Source organism: Microtus oregoni, unplaced genomic scaffold, assembly GCF_018167655.1.
Source record: "Microtus oregoni isolate MIOR12 unplaced genomic scaffold, Mior012 000003F_ref0000135, whole genome shotgun sequence".
Taxonomy (NCBI): domain Eukaryota; kingdom Metazoa; phylum Chordata; class Mammalia; order Rodentia; family Cricetidae; genus Microtus; species Microtus oregoni.
The window spans coordinates 23,719,946-23,740,055 of record NW_024543062.1 but is presented as its reverse complement, the minus strand read 5'-3'; the positions used below and the strand labels follow the sequence as shown (position 1 = coordinate 23,740,055).

Below are 20,110 nucleotides of genomic sequence, written 5' to 3'. Positions count from 1 at the left end.
CACAGATATCCACCTGCCTTTGCCTCCTGAGTGCTGAGATTAAAGGTGTGTACCACCACCGCCTGGCTGAGAAATTTAGTTTCTTATCTCAAAATAAAAAGCATTTTAAAAAGTTCTTGGAAGTGTAGCGCAGTAATGGAGTGTTTGCCTAGAATGTGAGAATTGACCATGAGGTCAATCTATCATATTATGAACAACAACAAAAATCCCCCAAACAAAACAAATTTGGATGTGGCTACTGATACCTGTAATTCCAGTTCACTAGGACCCTCTTGCCTCAGTCTTAACAGTGCTGGGACTACAGCTGTGCTCTGATTTCAACAAAGCAAGAACATACTGCATTGAGTGAGCTAGCAGTACTTTCAGTGTAGTTTTCTCTTACGGAAGTGCTCCTAAGAGAAAACTCTTACTGGGTTTCTTGGCCTTTTCATGAGCCTCTGAGCCCATGTCCTATTGAGTAGGGACTGAGTGGTCCAGGATGAGTATACTGAAACACAGTGTGTGAGGAATTGAACACAGAAGTAAGCTGAGCCCAGAGCAGCTATCAAGTGGTGGGTGATGTTCTCTTTCTCAGATTCCTATTCAGGTGGCTGTGGCTAATATCCTCCTAGTGGTGGGAGCTGGGCAGAAAGGAGGGGTCGGCTCCTTTCTTCACACACATTGAAGCAGTACTGAAGATGAGTAGAGGTAGAACAGAGGCTTTGAAGAGTAGTAGCCCAACAACTGGAGCTGGAGGTAGATGATAATGTAACAGTGATGTCTGCCTGTTCCTTTGGGACTTCAGCTCTGCTTGTTCTTCTCACAGTCAGCCATATATTGTATGCCGACAGTGTCCTGAATACAGAAAGCAAGCAGTGCAGTTTCTTCCTTGCCCAGTCCCAGATAGCGAGCTGGGAGCTACACAGGCCCTTGGTGGGGAAGCACCATCAACCTCTGCCAGCTTACCAACAGGTAAGATAGTGCTATCTAAATGTGAGCTTTTCCTTCCTTTGTGTTCCATCCTTGTGATTCTTGTTCTAGTGTCCTATGGTGGGATTCTTCTGTGATGTCTTTCTTGCCCTCCAGTTTCATATTTCAGCAGTCCTCTTGCCTCTCATAGCCTCTTGCTTGGCATAACCAGTATTGGTAAGAAATTAAGGGAGCTGGGCATGGTAATGTGTGCCTTTAAATCCCAGCACATTTGAGAGGCAGAGGCAGGCAGATCTCCATGAGTTCCAGGCCAGTCTGATCTACAAAGCAAGTCCAGGACAGCCAGTGCTACACAGAAAAACTCTGTCTTGAAAAAAAAAAAAAAAAAAAAAAAAAAAAGGAAGAAAAGAAAAAAATTAGGGAAGCATGGCTGAGATAGGAGTATCTCTATGAGTTCAAGGCCATCTGGTGGGGGGAGGGAGGGAGCAAGAGAGAAATTAGGTGAATATCTGTTTATTTGAGGGTCTCCCCTTTTTGGATACACCTGGTTTTAACTTTTGGTCTATCTTCAGCCTACTGCTTCAGGTAGTTTGCTTGGTAGGGTTTGCCAAAACCTAATTCTGTATCTGTCACCTAATTAGAGATTGGCTTCTTTCTTAACAGCATGTGCAAATAAATTCCCATAGTCTGTCTTGCATCTCTGTAGAGTTGCCCTCTAAACAATTTCCCATCAGTTGTGTATTTCTAACAGATAGGCCCCCCGATGCATTGAGATGAGCTGAGATACAGCTCGGTGATAGAGGACATACTTATTTAGCATTTGCAAGACATTTGGTTCTACCCCAAATATAATGATGGAAAGAGAAAAAAGAGAGCTGTTTGCTTGCATGTGGCATGAAGTTCTTAGCTCTAAGTGTTGAAGCCTAGCAACCAGAATTGGCTGCAGATAGAATAACAGTATCCTCTGCTTGGAATTGGCCACTTTAGTTCTAGCTTTGCCTGTTCTTAACTGCAGTTAAGCACTGTGATCATTGCCAAATTGAAAATAGCCTTAGTAGCCCTGACCCTTTACCTCCTATTTAGCCTAACTGTGCTAAAAGTGGCCACTAACCTAGCATTGTAATTAAGAGCCACGTTCTTGGCAACCCTACTAGAATATTGTTCCAGTTCTCCCTGTCACTTCTAGAACCCATAGTTGGGACAGCAAAGCAGTGCTCAGCAACCAGACTTTACCACTGTCTAGGAAGAACTTTTTGATCTTTTGAAATAGTCTCAATTTATAACTCAGGCTGTCCTAAAATTCAGTACATATCTCAAGCTAGCCTTGAACTTGTGATCTTCCTGCCTCAGCTTCCCAATAGCTAGCATTTAGGTGTATACTCATTCTTATGCATGACGTGAACTCCCTTAGTACAGTTACTTTCCAAAAAAAAATTTATTTATGTATGCATGTATGTATGTATGTATGTATGTGTGCGTACATATATATATGGGTATTTTTGGTGCTCGGGATTGAGTCTAAGGCTTCTCAAATGCTAGACGAGTACTCACTGAGCTATAACCATTGAATTCCCATATTTCAAATGGCAGAATATCATTTGACCACTTAGGAAGTAGTTTTAATTCCTCCCAGATCCTGTCCCTCCTCCTGTGTACTTCATAGTTGCCTCTCTAGATGAAAAATTTTTGTCGGCTACCTTTTACCTGGTGTCTGGACATATCTGACATAAATATGTATGTGCTTCAGCAGCCCAGGATTATATGTGCCCTCTTCAAGGAAGCCACGCCATTTGCACCTGCTGCTTCCAGCCTATGCCTGACCGAAGAGCTGAACGTGAGCAGGATTCCCGTGTTGCCCCTCAGCAGTGTGAGTGTGCTTGTCTCCCTCAGGTGCTCCCTCCAACAGGAGGACATTCTTGTGCATTCTCCATGGCTTGATTTTTCAAGTGAAATTGACTTTATGTAGGCTATAAAACAAAGATACATCTTTCCATCTGCATATAATCAGTTGATCCCACATGAGCGTATTGAACACTTATTTTTTTTCACCAGTGGATAACACTGCCCACACTTCCAGATGTGGGTGGTTATATATTTCTATATCCATTCTCATATCAGAACTGTAGTCTTTATATAATGTGTTACTTACAAAGCCAGTAGATGAAATACCTGTGTTTAATCTACATTTCACCATTAAAACAGTTCTTTAGATAGAGGGGTAGTTAAGTGGTGGGATGCTTGCTTAGCATGTGTAATCTTCTGGGTTTCGTTCTTTGCATTGTAAAACATCAAAAAAATAAATGGAGCTCTTCATTAATGTTCGAATATACTTTTGTTTGAAATGCTTGTTCATGTCTATTGCATTTTAAAGTATTTCTCAACTTGAGAGTTCCTTGATCATTATTGCTGTTAAATGAAACAAATCATAAATTTATGTGGTCATATCACAAGTCTCTGCAGTGCCTGAGCCACGCTTCTGTGGCACAATGTATGATACAGTACAAGCTCTCCACTGCAGTGATGTGGTAGGTTTTGTTTGCTTGGAGACTGCTCTGGGGAGGTGGTCCTCCTAGCCTAGACTTGGTGCAGTACAGAAGAGAGGACCGTAGCACAGTAACAGTATGCATTCTGGGATAGGCAGCTAACAAGCTCCAGGCATACCAGGGTGACCTCTAGGCATGTTAAGAAGAATCCATGGACAAGTCCTGAGAATACCAACATCTGAAATATACAGATCAGCAAGTGGCAGCCAAGGTTAGTTCTTAAAATTTTGCTAAGAGGGCAGTCTTTACTTTTGACTAATTTATAGAGAAATGCTTTTCATAGATACAGGCAATTACAAAGTGATTATACTCTTAAAAAGCTTTAATTATTCAATCCTGTAAGAATTTCAGCTAGGATTTATTTACTAGCGTATTCTGTGAAATTGCATTGTGGAGAATATTAAACATTAAAAAACCAACCCAAGGGGCTAGAGAGATGGCTCAGATGTTAAGAGCATTGCCTGTTCTTCCAAAGGTCCTGAGTTCAATTTCCAGCAACCACATGTTGGCTCACAACCGTCTGTAATGAGGTCTGGTGCCCTCTTCTGGCCTTCAGGCATGCCCACAGAGAGAATATTATATTCATAATAAATAAATATTTTTTAAAAAACCCAACCCAGACACAGAAAGACAATTATTACATGTACTCATAAGTGGTTTTTAAACATAAAGCAAAGAAAACCAGCACACAAATCACAATCCCAGAGAACCTAGACAATAATGAGGACCCTAAGAGAGACATACATAGATCTAATCTACATAGGAAGTAGAAAAAGACAAGATCTCCTGAGTAAATTGGAAGCATGGGAACCTTGGGAGAGGGTTGAAGGGGAGGGGAGAGACAGGGAAGGGAGCAGAGAAAAATGTAGAGCTCAATAAAAATCAATTAAAAATTTTAAAAAAATAAAATAAGTAAAACATTAAAAATTCAACTAGGATTTATTTACTAGTGTATTCAATGAAATTGCATTGTGGAGAATATTAAACATTAAAAAACCTTTCCTAAGGGAGTGCAGAATAATAATATATAATGAAAACATTATTTGTGGTAGGTGAAAAAGCTATCTGCAGACATGAATGTGCAGTTACTTCAAGTGTGTCACATAGTCAGAGCTGGGAAACAATTAATCAGGACTGTTTGGGTACTGGGGTCATAGACCAAGCTGTTTTTAAATTAACTTTTAATTATCACAATTCTGTCACCTTTGATTTTAGATATTATCTGGGACGTTGTCTCTGCTCCCTAGTTCCATGAGAACACCTCAGAAAGAATGTCTTCAAAGAGAGTTGAGCTCTTGAGTCTGGTTCTAAATTTCCTCAAGTATGAGAACAGGCACAGTTCTAGATCCCAGTTGATCAACTGTCTTCTGTCCACAGGTGCAGTATGCCTGCAACCCTTCTGCCATTTGTATTGGGGCTGCACCCGGACTGGCTGCTTTGGCTGCTTGGCCCCTTTCTGTGGTAATGTCAGCTCTTCAACCTAGTTGCTTTGACTTTTTGTTTGTTATCTTGATGAACTTGGAGTAGGTGGTATTGAGTTGTGACCTGCTGTGTTCAGAGAAAAAAGAGGCTGCTATGGGCCATCAAGTGATTTTTTTCTGCCTTTTTCTGCTACACTGCAGAGTTTTGTCAGTTTGGAAGTCTCAAACCCATGTTGCTTCAAAAGCAAGTGGTAATAAAACAAGAGAAATATCAGTTTCTTATACAGGAGAAATTATCTATTCATATAAAACACTATTTCTAAATCCCAGAGGATTAGGTAGGAGGATCACAAATTCAAGGATGACGGGGTGTGCTGTTGCGTGCTGTGATTAAAGGCCAGTGCTAGCATTGCTGGCTCCACTAAGAACCATGTAGGAGAATATTTTCCCTTAGTGCCCATGACCTGTCTAGGGCAGACTCTTGGCCCCATTAACAGTGTTAGGCAGGTGTTGCATTTTCTAGAGAGGGCCTTAAAGCTGATTTAAAGAGTGGCTGGTTACTTCTGTTCCATTTGTACTGCTATTGCACCAGTAGGTATATCTGACAGACATGTTAATAGCACACAGGGTTCATAGCTGGGTGAGACTGATGATTGCTTTTTTTCCTCTGGTAGCATGTATAATTCCTTTTAAGCACTTTGAATACTAGTTAGTAGGGGTGAAGCATCAATTTGAGTACCAGCTTGATTTTTTTCCCATGTTTGGTGGCAAAAATATGGGGTGACTTCAACAATAGGGTCTTAACTCATGTTGTGGAGTTATATAGTATTGACTATAGCCTGTAATGTCTAGGGGTGGTCTATGGGACTCTAGCCAATGACTAAAAAAGATGTTATCTATTCCTGAAACTGGGTGGGGGGTTATTTGGTAGCATATGATGTGTAGTTGGGGCATTGACTACACTATTGTATTCCATCATCCTTATTTTGAGACAGGATCTTTCAGTGAACCTAATGTTCACTAAAGCATTACTGGCTGGACTGGCTGGGTCAGTAGTCTCCGGGGATCCACTTGTCTCTTTCCCCCATCAATACTAGTATTGTAGACATGCCCTGCTACACTTGACTTTCTTCTTCTTCTTCTTCTTCTTTTTTTTTTTTTTTTTAGTAGTCATACTGGGGATTGAAATTCATGTCAGCATGCATTTTAATGACAGAGACATTTCCTAAGCTTGTTGCTTTTTACAATCTGTAATGGAAAGAGATTTGGTTGGGCTGGAGAGATGGCTCAGAGGTTAAAACCACTGGCTGCTCTTCCAAGGGTCCTAAGTTCAATTCCCAGCAACCATGTGGAGCCGTACAACCATCTATAATGAGATCTGGTGCCCTCTTCTGGTGTGCAGGCCTACATGCAGGCAGAACACTATATATGTAATAGATAAATCTTTAAAAGAGAGAGAGAGATTTGGTTATCCCATCAGGAAAATAATACTTAAGATACTACATTATCCTTATAAAACAGATAATATTCATCCTTCCTCTGGCAGAGCTCAACCTGGGGGACAAGTGCTTGGATGGGGTGCTGAACAACAACAACTATGAGTCGGACATTCTGAAGGTATCACCCCACACTTTCCTGGGCATCAGTGAAAGTCATGAAGCTTTCCTTTAATGTTTGTGGTTCCTGTTAGGACACACATTTTCTCTTTAGCATTTGCCTGCAGACATGTACTGCCACAGCTGACAACACACACTGTATTATCTAACCAGTATAGTTAGTTAGTTCCATGATTTTGTGATATTTATCAGGTTTTCCCTTTATTCTAAAATGAGCTGATTTTCCGTTTACTGATCATTCTGTCAAACCATATGAATTAGTTAATACATCTTACAGAGAGGGTATCTCAATTCTGGCTCTTTTCTCTGGCTTCTTTTTCTTTTTTCTTTTTTTTTTTTTTTTTTTTTTTTTTTTTTTTTTTTTGGTTTTTCGAGACAGGGTTTCTCTGTAGCTTTGGAGCCTGTCCTGGAACTCCCTTGGTAGACCAGGCTGGCCTTGAACTCACAGAGATCCACCTGTCTCTGCCTCCCAAGTGCTGGGATTACAGGCGTGCGCCACCACCGCCCGGCTCTTTTTCTGAACATTTTCCTTCCCAAGTTTGAGAAAGCTAGCTCAGCTCTTAGAATTGTAACATGCTCAATTCTGCATGTTATGTTGAGAACTTTGCCTTCCTTGGAGGCCATTCATACACACATCGCCAGACTTAGCTGAACACCACTGCACTCTACATTTAGATACTTGACAACTTTTTTGTAACAGCCTTGAACAGTGTCTAAATAAAGAAAACCTGGCATTCAGCTATACTTGTCACCATTATGGGGTAGATGGGCTGGGTGAAGGCAAGTGTAAAAGGGAGAAATTCTTATTAGAGTGTGCTACTGAACGCTCTTTCTGTTCAAGGAGATTGGCTTATACCAGCAGTATTCCATAAGTTATATAGGGCAGGCAGTATCTAAGTGGTTATTGGTGATTGTCACTTCTCAAGGGCATATGTCTGCCTTTTCAGATAAAAAGGAGGCTTCAGCAAGTAGTTTACAAAAGCAGAAGTCAGTTTAATGATTTAATTTTAACTATGTTAGAAGCAAAGCTATGACTTGATTCTGTTCTCTTATTCCTTTTTCCCTTCAGTGTCTTATCTTTCCTTGTGTTGTGAATGCCTCTGTGGAATTTTTTGAGAGAATAGTGATTCTTATTCAGGTCCAAAGGCCAGAGAGCCTCTCAGCAAAGAACTTGTAATACCTAAGGCAGGATTGACTCTAGTTTATCCACTGGCTCTGTGCAAATGCCACTTGAGGGTAGCTGTGCTTTGGCTTCATCTACCTTTTATGAAATGTCCTCTTAGTCGTTTTTGATTCTTCTTCTAAACTGGAATTTATTTCCACACTTTTTCCCATCACAGAATTACCTGGCAACCAGAGGTCTGACTTGGAAAAATATGTTGGCAGAGAGTCTCCTGGCTCTACAGCGGGGCGTATTTCTCTTATCTGGTAAGCATTGTATAGCCAACTCTGCCCTCCAGAATGGGCATTAATTTTTAAGAATGGGCATTGGAAAAGCATAAGCAAATATAGAATAAAAAATTAGGAATAGTGTTTTCATGCCCATCTGTTCAGGCTCTTTGAAGAGGCTCCATTTGTGGGTTATATTACAGATGGTGCCCTATTGAGTGTCATGTTTGTACTCAGCATGTATCACACACTCCCTTCTACCAAGAAAAGTCTAGGCATGGTTTTTGAGGTAGTAGGAACTGGCCAGGGTTCTTGTGCATACTAAGCAAGTACTCTACTGTTGAACTACATCCTAGCCCTGCCTTGGTTTTTTTATTGTTATTACCTAGAGGGTTTTAGAAGGGGAGATGCTTAGGGAGGATGATTATGACCCCAATTAAGCTTAGACTTGCTGTATAACCATGGCTGACCTTGATCTTCTGATTCTCATTCCTTCACCTCCTAAGTGCTGGCAGAAGCCAGCCTATACCACCATTCCTGTTTTATATAGTGCTGGGGATCAAACCCAGGGCATTGTGCATGTAAACAAGCATTCTACCACCTGAGCTGTATCACCAACCCTGCCTAGAGTTTTAGTTAGCTTTATTTAGCCACCTCATGAAAGGATATTTTATTTCTTGTTTTTCATTACATTAATGCCACAACTGTTGAACATTCAATGGTGTACACCTAAAAGTTTAGAATAAATAACTGGAATTTTATGACAATAGTACATGAAACCAAGACTTTGCCACTTGAACACACTGTTCTTCTTAAGGTTGTATAGGCTTCCCCTCATTCCTGAGGCATCCCCTGCCTCTTGGCTTTGCATTTGTCATTTAATTTTGTGAATATGGGAGAAGCTGACAGTGACTTATTCTTATGCCTTTGAATGACTGTTAATAACATTGAAGGTCTTTTTGCATCGATACTTGCTTATCTATGATCCTGGACTTTACATACACTTTTTGGGGGGTCTCTGGCAGCACCGACATGCTATCTTTGTTGAAGTTTACAGTGTTGCCCTTTGTGTTGTAAATATGTTCTTACTATAGCATTAGTACTTCATGGTTTGTGTTTTTATATTTCCATTTCAAATTTTAAATTATAGGTAGTCAAAATTAAATCATTTTCTGTGTAATTTTTATTTTCAACACCTGTAGGTTTAGCATTCCAAATCTGAAAATGCCTCCAACATTTGTAGCTATAGAGTGCTGAAGACATGATACCACAAGAAGAAAGCCTATACCAAGCCTGCTGTGATGGGTCATGTGTGAGATGTGTAGGAAATGTAAACAGTTCTAGCTTTAGAATTGGTCCCCCAGTTCTCATTACATATACATAAATCACCAGGCATTGTGACACACACCTTTAATTCCAGTACTGAGGAAACAAAGGAGGTAGATCTGTCTGAGTTCAATGTCAGCCTGGTCTACAAATTGAGGTGCAGGTAAGCAAGGACTCAGTGAGATCCTATCTTTAAAAACAGGTAGGGAGGCTGGAAAGATGGCCCAGCAGTTAAGAGCATTGGCTACTCTTACAGAGGATCCAGGTTTGGTTCCCTGAACTCACATAATGGTTTATAAGTATTCCATAATTCCAATTCTATGGAATCCAGTGCCTTCTGACCTCTGCTGGTACCAGGTATACACATGGTATACGTACATACATGCAAGCAAAACACTTAAAACACACATTTTTTTTAATCCTTTGGGACATATACACAAATGTTGCAAAATTTGGAAAAGCAATCTATAATTCAGAATACCTCTGATCCCATGTATTTCAGATAAGGAATAATTAACCACACAAGTGTAACACAAGAGAAAATGTTTCCAGTCTTACTACTTTTGGGGGGATTTTTTAAAATATTCAATTTTTTTTTAATCCACATGAGATTATCTTACTACTAAAAATTAAACCGATGGGGCTGGAGAAATGGGTTAGTGGTGATAATAAGCATTTGTTGTTCTTGGAGAGGACCAGGTTCCCAGCACCCACAGGTGACTTGCAACCAACTGTAACTCCAGTTCTAGAGGATCCAGTGCCCTTTTCTGGTCTTCTCAAGTATTGCACACACCATAATACACAGACATTCATGTAAGCAAACATTCATAAAATAAAAATAAACCTTTTTTAAAAAACAGCTGAATTAGTATTTAGATTGGTTTTAGAACTGTTTTCCAGGTGTCTAGCCCATTGTCTCTACCTCATTATGGTATTAAGTTTCCTACTAGTTTGAAGTGTGCCTGTTTTTCTGTTATAAAATGACATTGTCTGATAAATGGCTGTGTTCACATGTGGCTACCTTTCCCCAGATTACAGAATCACTGGAAATACTGTGTTGTGTTACTGCTGTGGTCTGCGTAGCTTCCGAGAGCTCACCTACCAGTATCGGCAGAACATTCCTGCTTCTGAGTTGCCAGGTAAGGAGCCTGTTCTGTCTGTACTGACTTCCCAACTCAATTCAAATAGGTACTTAGCATGGCTTTATACCCAATACCTCGCAGAAGTTGTAGCATGTAGGCAGAACACAGGCACACAGATGGCTGAGGTTGCATTTGCTTTTCAGACTGGGTCAAGACCCATGAGTATCTAGAGCAAAGAAACATAAAGACACCACTAGACAACTTCATTTTCTTGACTTAGTTTTTAGATAAATTTTTTTTGTCCAAAAGTCTTGGCATGGTCTACAAAAACTGATCATAAAGAGAGATAAGATGTAAGCTTAGTAAAGACCTTGTTGTGCTGGCATAAAGACCTGAGGTCAGTCCCCACAGGAAAAAAAACATGAAATGAAACTGGTATGTGGGTCTTGCACCCAGGTGGGGTTTCTGGAACCACATGGAAACTTAAATCATTTGTAACTCCAGTTCCAGATGATCTGGTGTCCTCTTCTGGCCTCTGTGGGCACCAAGTACACACACAGTGCACTTAGGTGCATATAGGCAAACTACTCTTATACATAAAATGTTTTTTAAAATCAGAAGAAGGAAAAAGCCAGATGTAGCAGCTCATGTTTATAATTCCAGAACTAGGGAGGCACAGACAGGCAGGTCCTTGGTTTGGCCAGGTAGCTTAGTCTGATTGGCAGGCTTAATGCCATTGAAAGACCTTGTCTCAAACAAACAAGGTAGATGATGACACCTGGCACATTGACTTCTGGCTTCTACACGTACATTTGTAACCATATACATGCACCTATATGATCATACATAGGAACACATACAGAGTGACAAAGATGCTTTTTGCTCAGAGGAGTTTTCTTGTATCTCCAGTTAAATTCATTTAGCTACATGAAAAGTGTGTGATACATCTAATGTAGACATGTACTTTCTTTCCAGTGACTGTAACATCCCGTCCTGATTGCTACTGGGGCCGGAACTGTCGCACTCAAGTGAAGGCTCACCATGCAATGTGAGTGAAGCTGAGGGACATTTGTCAACTGCAGGCCCTCCGGGCTTATGACTTGGAAAGGCAACAGTAATAGTGAATTGTATGCTAAAAAAAATGTACTAATTTGGGGACTTACGTTACCCTTGGTAGTAGAGTACAAAGTTCCGGGTTCAGTTCCCAGCATCCCACTCTACCCCCCAAATTCACATATGTGTGCTAATTTAATTCCTGTACTTCTTTAAAATTATACATTGTATATATTTCCATATAGAAATTCTGCTCTTATATTATTGCTTTTCTTGAACTGCTTCTATGCAAATATCTGCCCCCATCTTTCATCTGTGTCTTCATGGTTGGGGTTACATTGTGCTTTATCTGACAGTAGCTCTCTCTTGGTCAGTATCTGAGCACATGTCTGCAAAGATACTGGCCCAATTGGTGATAGAGTAACACCTGGGTTTTTCTTCGTATTATATGTGTGGCAGGTTGGGAGGTGAGTTGTGTTACAACTTAACCACCCCCACTGTGGATCTTTAACATAGTCTTCAAGTGCTATTCATAGCAACATCTGCATTGCCTTATGAAGTCAGCACTCAGCACTAATCTTTCTGCTACTGTTTTTATTTTTTTTTAAATATGTAGCCCAGGCTGGCCTCGAACTCGTGATCCTCCTGCCTCTGCCTCCTTCAGCAAATCCTACCGGCGTGTGCCACCACAACCGGCTCTGCTACTGTTTTTAAACAATTAGTGTTATGGTCCTCTGCTGGTCAGTTCACTGGCCAGTATTTAAATCTCTACACACAGATTTTTGATTCAGATTAAGGCAATGAAACCAGTGCCCACAGTATGAGAGAGAAAGACGACAATAGAGATGACTTCTTAATGGGTACTTTTGTAGTATAAAACCTTGTATCGTGCTTGAGCATGAACAGCAGACACCATCTATTTCAAGAAAGAAAACTTTAGGTTGTAAAGTTGACTCAGCATTTGAAAGTGTTTGCTTGTCTTGAAGAGGGGTCTGAGTTCAGTTCCCAGCACTCACATTGGTCAGTTAGTAACCACCTCTTACTCTAGCTGCAGGGGATCAGATATTGGTGGCCTCCTCAAAAACCCACATACAGGTGTGCATACTCCACATAGACACATTTACAGAACTAAAAGTGATACAAGTAAATCTTAATCTTAAAAAAAAAAGAAAGGAGGAAAGAAGGAAGCTGGGTATATTGGCACACACCTTTAATCCCAACACTTGGGAGGCAGAGGCAGGTGGATGGATCTCTGTGAGTTTGAGGCCAGCCTGGTCTATAGAGTGTCCAGGACAGCCAAGGCTGTTACAAAGAGAAACCCTGTCTCAAAGGAGGAAAAAAGAAAGGAAGGAAGGACATTGCACAACTAACTCACTTTTGTTCATGGTAATATAATATGGGTAGCAAAGGCACATGCCACTTTCTCCATGCACTTCTCCAATCTGGCCACTGTCACCTCAGCATCTGTCTCCACCCTGCTGGGTAAAGAGTAGGCAAAGGCATACACTTAGGAAGCACAGCTCTTATTCTCTAATCTGATAAAATACCCAGTGTTTTCATCTTCATTTTAAAATTTAAAAAGAGAAAAAAGAGACTACCTTTGGAATTTAGTGTCTTTAATATTATTTAAAAATACTTAGAGGGGCCGGGCGGTGGTGGCGCACGCCTTTAATCCCAGCACTCAGGAGGCAGAGACAGGTGGATCTCTGGGAGTTCGAGGCCAGCCTGGTCTACAAGAGCTAGTTCCAGGACAGGCACCAAAGCTACAGAGAAACCCTGTCTCGGGGGGGAAAAAAAAAACAACAAACAAACAAAAAAAAATACTTAGAGGGACTGGAGAGGAGGCTCATCTGTTAAGAGCACTTGTTACTCTTCCAGACGACTTGAGTTTGGTTCCTAGCACCCTTGTCAAATATCACACAACTACCTGGAATACCAGCTCCAGGGGATTTGATTCCCTCTTCTGTCTACCCTGGCCACCTGTACATACATGGCATATACTAAAACAGACATATATAAATACACATAAATTTAAAATTCTTTAAAAACACATTTTTTTAATTGATTTTTATTGAGCTCTACGTTTTTCTGTGCTCCACTCCCTGCCTCTCCCCTACCCCTTCAGGTTTCTCCCAAGGTCCCAATGCTCCCAATTTACTCGGGAGATCTTGTCTTTTTCTACTTCCCATGTAGATTAGATTCATGTATGTCTCTCTTAGAGTCCTCATTGTTGTCTAGGTTCTCTGGGATTGTGATTTGTAGGCTGGTTTTCTTTGTTTTATGTCTAAAAACCACTTATAAGTGAGTACATGTGATAATTGTCTTTCTGGGTCTGGATTACCTCACTCAAAATGATGTTTTCTAGCTCCATCCATTTGCCTGCAAAATTCAAGATGTTATTTTTTTCTGCTGTGTAGTATTCCATTGTGTAAATGTACCACATTTTCCTTATCCATTCTTCGCTTGAAGGGCATTTAGGTTGTTTCCAAATTCTGGCTATGACAAACAATGATACTGTGAACATAGTTGAGCAGATGTCCTTGTGGCATGATTGAGCATCTTTGGATATATACCCAAAAGTTATATTACTGGGTCTTGAGGAAGGTTGTTTCCTAGTTTTCTGAGAAATCGCCACACTGATATCTAAAAGGGTTGTACCAGCTTGCATTCCTACCAGCAATGCAGAAGTGTTCCCTTTTTCCCATAACCTTTCCAGCATAACTTGTCATCAGTGTTTTTGATCTTGGCCATTCTTACAGGTGTAAGATGGACTCTCAGAGTTGTTTTGATTTGCATTTCTCTGATGACTAAGGATGTTGAACATTTCTATAAGTGTCTTTCAGCCATTTTAGATTCCTCTGTTGAGAGTTCTCTGTTTAGTTCTGTACTCCATTTTTTATTGGATTATTTGTTCTTTTGGTGTCCAATTTTTGAGTTCTTTGTGTATTTGGGAGATCAGACCTCTGTCTGATGTGGGGTTAGTGAAGATCTTTTCCCATACTGTAGATTGTCATTTTGTCTTGTTGATTGTGTCCTTTGCTTTACAGAAGCTTTTCAGTTTCAGGAGGTCCCATTTATTAATTGTTTCTCTCAGTGTCTGTACTGGGGTTATATTTATGAAGTGATTCCTGTGCCAATGTGTTCAAGTGTACTTCCCACTTTCTTCTATAAGGTTCATTGTGGCTGGCTTTATCCGTTGAGGTCTTTGATCCATTTGGACTTGAGTATTGTGCATGGTGATAGATTTGGATCTATTTTCATTCTTCTACATGTTGATATCCTGTTATGCTAGCACCATTTGTTAAATATGCTTTCATTTTTCCATTTGATATTTTTTGCTTCTTTGTCAAAAATCAGGTGTTCGAAGGTGTGTAGATTAATGTCCGGGTCTTCTATTCAGTTCCATTGGTCCTCCTGTCTGTTTTTATGCCAATACCAGACTGTTTTCAGTACTTTAGCTCTGTATTAGTTTAAAATCAGGTGTTGTGATGCAGAAGTTCTTTTATTGTACAGGATTTTTTGGCTATCCTGGGTTTTTTGCTTTTCCAAATGAAGTTAAGTACCATTCTTTCGAGGTTTTTGAAGAATTTTGCTGGGATTTTGATGGGCATTGCATTGAATCTGTAGATTGCCATTTTTACTTTGTTAATTCTACCTACCCAAGAGCATGGGAGATCTTTCTACTTTCTGGTGTCTTCTTCAATTTCTTTCTTCAAAGATTTAAAGCTCTTGTCATACAAGTCTTCCACTTGTTTGGTTCAAGTTACTCCGATATATTTTATGCTGTTTGTGGCTATTGTGAAGGGTGATTTTTCTCTGATTTCTTTCACAGCCTTTTTATCATCTGTGTACAGGAGGGCTACTGATCTTTTTGAGTTAATCTTGTATCCTCCTATATTTCTGAAAGTGTTTATGAGTTGTAGAAGTTTCTTGGTAGAATTTTTGGGGTTGCTTATGTAAACTATCATATCATCAGCAAATAGTGAGAGTTTGACTTTTTCTTTTCCAATTTGTATCCCCTTGATCTCCTTTTGGTGTCTTATTCCTCTGGCTAGGATTTCAAGAACTATATTGGTATGCAGAGAGTGGACAGCCTTGTCTTGTTCCTGATTTCAGTGGGATTGCTAGAAGTTTCTCTCCATTTAGTTTGATTCTGGCTGTTGATTTGCTGTACATTGCCTTTATTATGTTTAGGTATGTTCCTTGTATCCCTGCTCTCTCCGAGACCTTTATCATGAAAAAATGTTGTGTTTTGTCAAAAGCTTTTTCGGCATCTAATGAGATGATCATGTGGTTTTTATTTCTCAGTTTGTTTATATGGTGGATTACATTGACAGATTTCGTATGTTGAACCATCCCTGCATCTCTGGGATGAAGCGAACATGATCATGGTGGATGATGGTTCTGATGATTTCTTGGATTCGATTTGCCAGTATTTTATTTAGTTTTTTTGCATCAATGTTCATGAGTGAGATTGGTCTGTTATTCTCTTTCTTAGTAATGTCTTTCTGTGGTTTGGATATCAGGGTAATTGTAGCCTCATAAAAAGAGTTTGACAATGTTCCTTCTGTTTCTGTTGTGTGGAATAATTTCAGGAGTATTGGTATTAGTTCTTCTTTGAAAATCTTGTAGAATTCTGAACTGAAACCATCTGGTCCTGGGGTTTTTTTGGTTGGGAGACTTTTGATGACTGTTTCTGTTTCTTCAGCAGTTATAGGTCTGTTTAATTTGCTTATCTGGTTTTTATTTAATTTTGGTAAGTGATATTTATCCAGAAAGTTGTCCATTTCCTTTAAGTTTTCCAATTTTATGGAGTACAGGTTTTTGAAATCCTGATGATTCTCTGGATTTCCTCCAGGTGTGTTGCTATGTCCCCTTTTTCATTTCTGATTTTGTTAATTTGGGTATTCTCTCTCTGCCTTTTGTTTAGTTTGGATAAAGGTTTGTCTGCTTTGTTGATTTTATCAAAGAACCAACTCTTTGTCTCATTGATTCTTTGTATTGTGTTCCTTGTTTCTATTTTATTGATTTCAGCTCTCACTTTGATTATTTCCTGCCATCTAGTTCTCTTAGGTGAGTTTACTTCTTTTTGTTCTAAAGTTTTCAAATGTTCTGTTAATTCACTAGTGTGGGATTTTTTCCAGCTTCTTTATGTAGGCATTTAGTGCTATGAACTTTCCTCTTAACACTGCTTTCATTTTGTCCCATAAATTTGGGTATGTTGTGCGGTCATTTTCAATGAATTTTAGGAAGTCTTTAATTTCTCTATTTCTTCCTTGACCCATTGATAGATAATTCAGGTGAGCATCGTTTAAGTTCCATGTACTTGTTGGCTTTCTGGAATTAGTATTGCTGTTGAATTCTAGTTTTAAGCCATGATGATCTGATAAGATACATGTGGTTATTCCAATTTTTTTGTCTTTGTTGAGGTTTTTTTGTGATCGAGTAAATGGTCAATTTTTGAGAAGGTTCCATGAAGTGCTGAGAAGGTTTAGTCTTTTCTATTTGGATGAAATGTTCTATAGATGTCTATTAAGTCCATTTGAGTCATAACATCTACTAGTTCTCTTATTTTTCTGTTCAATTTTTGTCTGACTGACCTGTTCAGTGGTGAGAGTGGAGTGTTGAAGTCTCCCACTATTAGTGTGTGGTGTTTAATGTATGATTTAAGCTTTAGAAGTATTTCTTTCACGTATGAGGGTGCCCTTGTATTTGGGGCATAGATATTCAGTATTGAGATTTCCTCTTGATGGATTCTTTTCTGTGACTAATATGAAATGTTCTTCTTTATCTCTTTGGATTGATTTTAGTTTGTAATCTATTTTGTTAGATCTTAGGATAGCTACACCAGCTATTAGGTCCATTTGATTGGAAAAATTTTTTCCAACCCTTTACATTGAGGCTATGTCTGTCTTTGCGGTTGAAGAGTGTTTCTTCTATGGAAGAGAATAGATTCTGTTTTCGTACCCAATCTGTTAGCCTTTGCCTTTTTATAGGTGAGTTGAGTCCATTTATATTAAGAGGCATTAATGACCAGTGATTTCTATCTCCTGTTAATTTAGTTTTCATTGTTGGTGATAATAATTTATACATTTTTCCCTTTTTTGGGATTTGCTACTATAAGTCCATTAATTGTCTGTGTTTTTGTTGATGTAGCCAACTTCCTCAGGTTGGAGTTTTCCTTCTAGTATTTTGTGTAGGGCTGGGTTTGTGGCTAGGTATTGGTTAAATCTTGGTTTTGTCATGGAATATCTTATTTTGTCCTTCTATGGTGATTGAATGTTTTGCTGGGTATAGTAGTCTGGGCTGGCATCTGTGGTCTCTTAATGTCTGCATAATGCTTGACTACGACCTGGCTTTTATTGTCTCCAATGAAAAGTCAAGTGTAATTCTGATAGGTCTGCCTTTATATGTTACTTGGCCTTTTTTCTTTGCAGCTCTTAATATTCTTTCTCTATTCTATATCTTTAGTGTTTTGATTTTTATGTGATGAGGGGACTTTTTTTTTTATCCAGTCTGTATGGTATTCTATAAGCTTCTTGTATCCTCATAGGCATATCTTTCTTTAGGTTGGCAAAGTTTTCTTCTATGATTTTGTTAAATATATTTTCTGTGCTTTTGAGTTGAACTTCTTCTCTTTCTATACCTATTATTCTTAGGTTTGGCCTTTTCATGGTGTCCCATATTTTCTGGGTATTTTGGGCCAAGCTTTTGTTAGATTTAATGTTTTCGTTGACTGATGAGTCTGTTTCCTCTATTGTATCTTAAGCGCTTGAGATTCTGTATTCTGCTGTTTATGCTTGTGTTTGTGGTTCCTGATTGTTTTATCATGATTTCTGTTTCTTTAATTCCCTTGGCTTATATTTTCTTTATTGTCTCTATTTCAGTTTTCACGTCTTGAATAGTTTCTTTCATATGTTTGATTGTTTTTTCTTGATTTTCTTTAAGGGGTTTGCTGATGTTTTCCAATTTTTTGTTTGTCTTTTCCTCCTTTTCTTTGAGGGAATTTCTCATTTTCTCTTTAAGAGTTTCAAACATTCTCCTGAAGTTATTTTTTAGGTCATTTCTATCTTATATTTGGTTGTTCAGTCTTGCTGTTGTACAGTCTTTAGGTTTTATTGGTGTCATGTTTTTCTTTGTGGTGTTGCGTGTGTTTTACCTTTTCTGCTCATCTTTTCTTCTAATAGGTGTGGTTAGGACTGTCTGTGATTCTGTTGATTAATCTTCTAGGTGCCAGTGAATCCAAGGCTCAGATGGTTGTTTCTTGTGGTACAGTTAGTGCCACGGTTCAGTTTACCTCGTTTGTCTCTCCATGTTCCAAGAGGTCACTCAGCGCTCCTGGGCTCTGCTCTGCTCCCTTGGAATTTGCTGTCTCAGGCCTGCTTTAGCCTAGGTTGTTGACTCAGACCTGTTTCTGTAAATGTCCCTTGTCTGGATCCACTTCTGCAGAGGTCCCTGGCTTGGGATTGGTCTGTAAAGTACTCTGGCTCTGATCTACTCCCTCAGAGTTGCCAGGCTCAGGTGCACCCAGACCACCGAGATCCTGGCTCAGGCCTAGTTCCTCAGAGGTCCTAGACTCACGCTCAGACCCACAGGGGTCCTGGCTTAGGTCTACTCCCTTGAAGATTCCAGATTCACATCTGGACCCGCAGTGGTCTCTGTCTCTGGCCCACTCACTCAACAGTTGCTCCCCTGTACCTGCTTCTGTGGAGTTAGCTGTCTCAGGTCTGCTCTGGCCCAGGTTGCTGGCTTAGTCCTGCCTCCACAAATGTTCCTGGTCTGGATCTGCTCCCGCTCCCATGGAGCTTGCTTTCCCAGGCCAGCTCCAGCCTAGGTAGCTAGTTCAGTCTCGCTCCCATGGAGCTTACCGCCTCAGGCTTGCTGCGGCCTAGGTCGTTGGCCTAGTCCTGCTTCTGCAAATGACCCTGGTCTGGATCCACTCCTGCTCTCATGGAGTTCACTGTCCGAGGCCTACCCTGGCCCAGGTCGCTGGCTCAGTCCTGCTCTTTTGGAAATTGCTGTCTCCAATAAACACAGTATTTTTTAAAAAGTATAAAAATTGAGTGAGCTCACATATATGATGCACATTTGTTTTTATGTGGTTATTACAGTATGCAGTTCCACAGTTTGAGTAGTCTTTGATGTTTTCTCTCCCTGCAGGAAATTCAACCACATCTGTGAACAGACAAGGTTCAAGAATTGAGCATTGGAAGATACACATAAAGCAGTTACAGAGCACAGGAGGCAACAAAACTATGGTTTTTTAAAAAACAAAATATCATATACAAATACTTTAAGGGCATTTTTAAGAGTTCTCCTTTAAGAGTTCTTCCAGCACTGGAGTTTCTGGTCAGGCACTCTGGTGTATATGGCTTTTCCCTTCAGTAACATACACAACACATGCACACCATATGCCCCAGTAACGTAAGAGGCCTACACACACACACACACACACACACACACACACACACTGTGCCCCAGTAACCTGAGAGGCCAACACACACACACACACACACACACACCCTGTGCCCCAATAACCTGAGAGGCCTACACACACACATAAACACACACACACACACACACACACACACACACACTGTGCCCCAGTAACCTGAGAGGCCAACACACACCCTGTGCCCCAGTAATCTAGGAGACACACACACACACACCCTGTGTCCCAATAACCTGAGAGGCCGAGGCCTACACACACACACACACACACACTGCCCCAGTAACCTGAGAGGCCAACACACACACACACACCATATGTG

General features: G+C 40.0%; 1 protein-coding gene across 6 annotated transcripts in view; it reads left to right on the top strand.

The window, feature by feature from the left end:
- Positions 1-19,816, top strand: part of Chfr (checkpoint with forkhead and ring finger domains) — a 36,273-nt gene extending 16,457 nt beyond the window's left edge. For 3 of the 6 annotated variants that reach the window (XM_041649081.1, XM_041649076.1, XM_041649077.1), the window contains 8 exons: positions 806-951; positions 2,657-2,776; positions 4,830-4,913; positions 6,420-6,490; positions 7,830-7,917; positions 10,236-10,343; positions 11,262-11,334; positions 19,500-19,816. In XM_041649081.1, coding sequence (XP_041505015.1) covers positions 806-951; positions 2,657-2,776; positions 4,830-4,913; positions 6,420-6,490; positions 7,830-7,917; positions 10,236-10,343; positions 11,262-11,334; positions 19,500-19,542 — 733 coding nt within the window. In that variant the 3' untranslated portion in view covers positions 19,543-19,816. The remainder of the gene's footprint in view (positions 1-805; positions 952-2,656; positions 2,777-4,829; positions 4,914-6,419; positions 6,491-7,829; positions 7,918-10,235; positions 10,344-11,261; positions 11,335-19,499) is intronic. The other 3 variants (XM_041649080.1, XM_041649078.1, XM_041649079.1) reach the window with 3 other exon arrangements.
- The last annotated feature ends 294 nt before the right edge of the window (positions 19,817-20,110 follow it).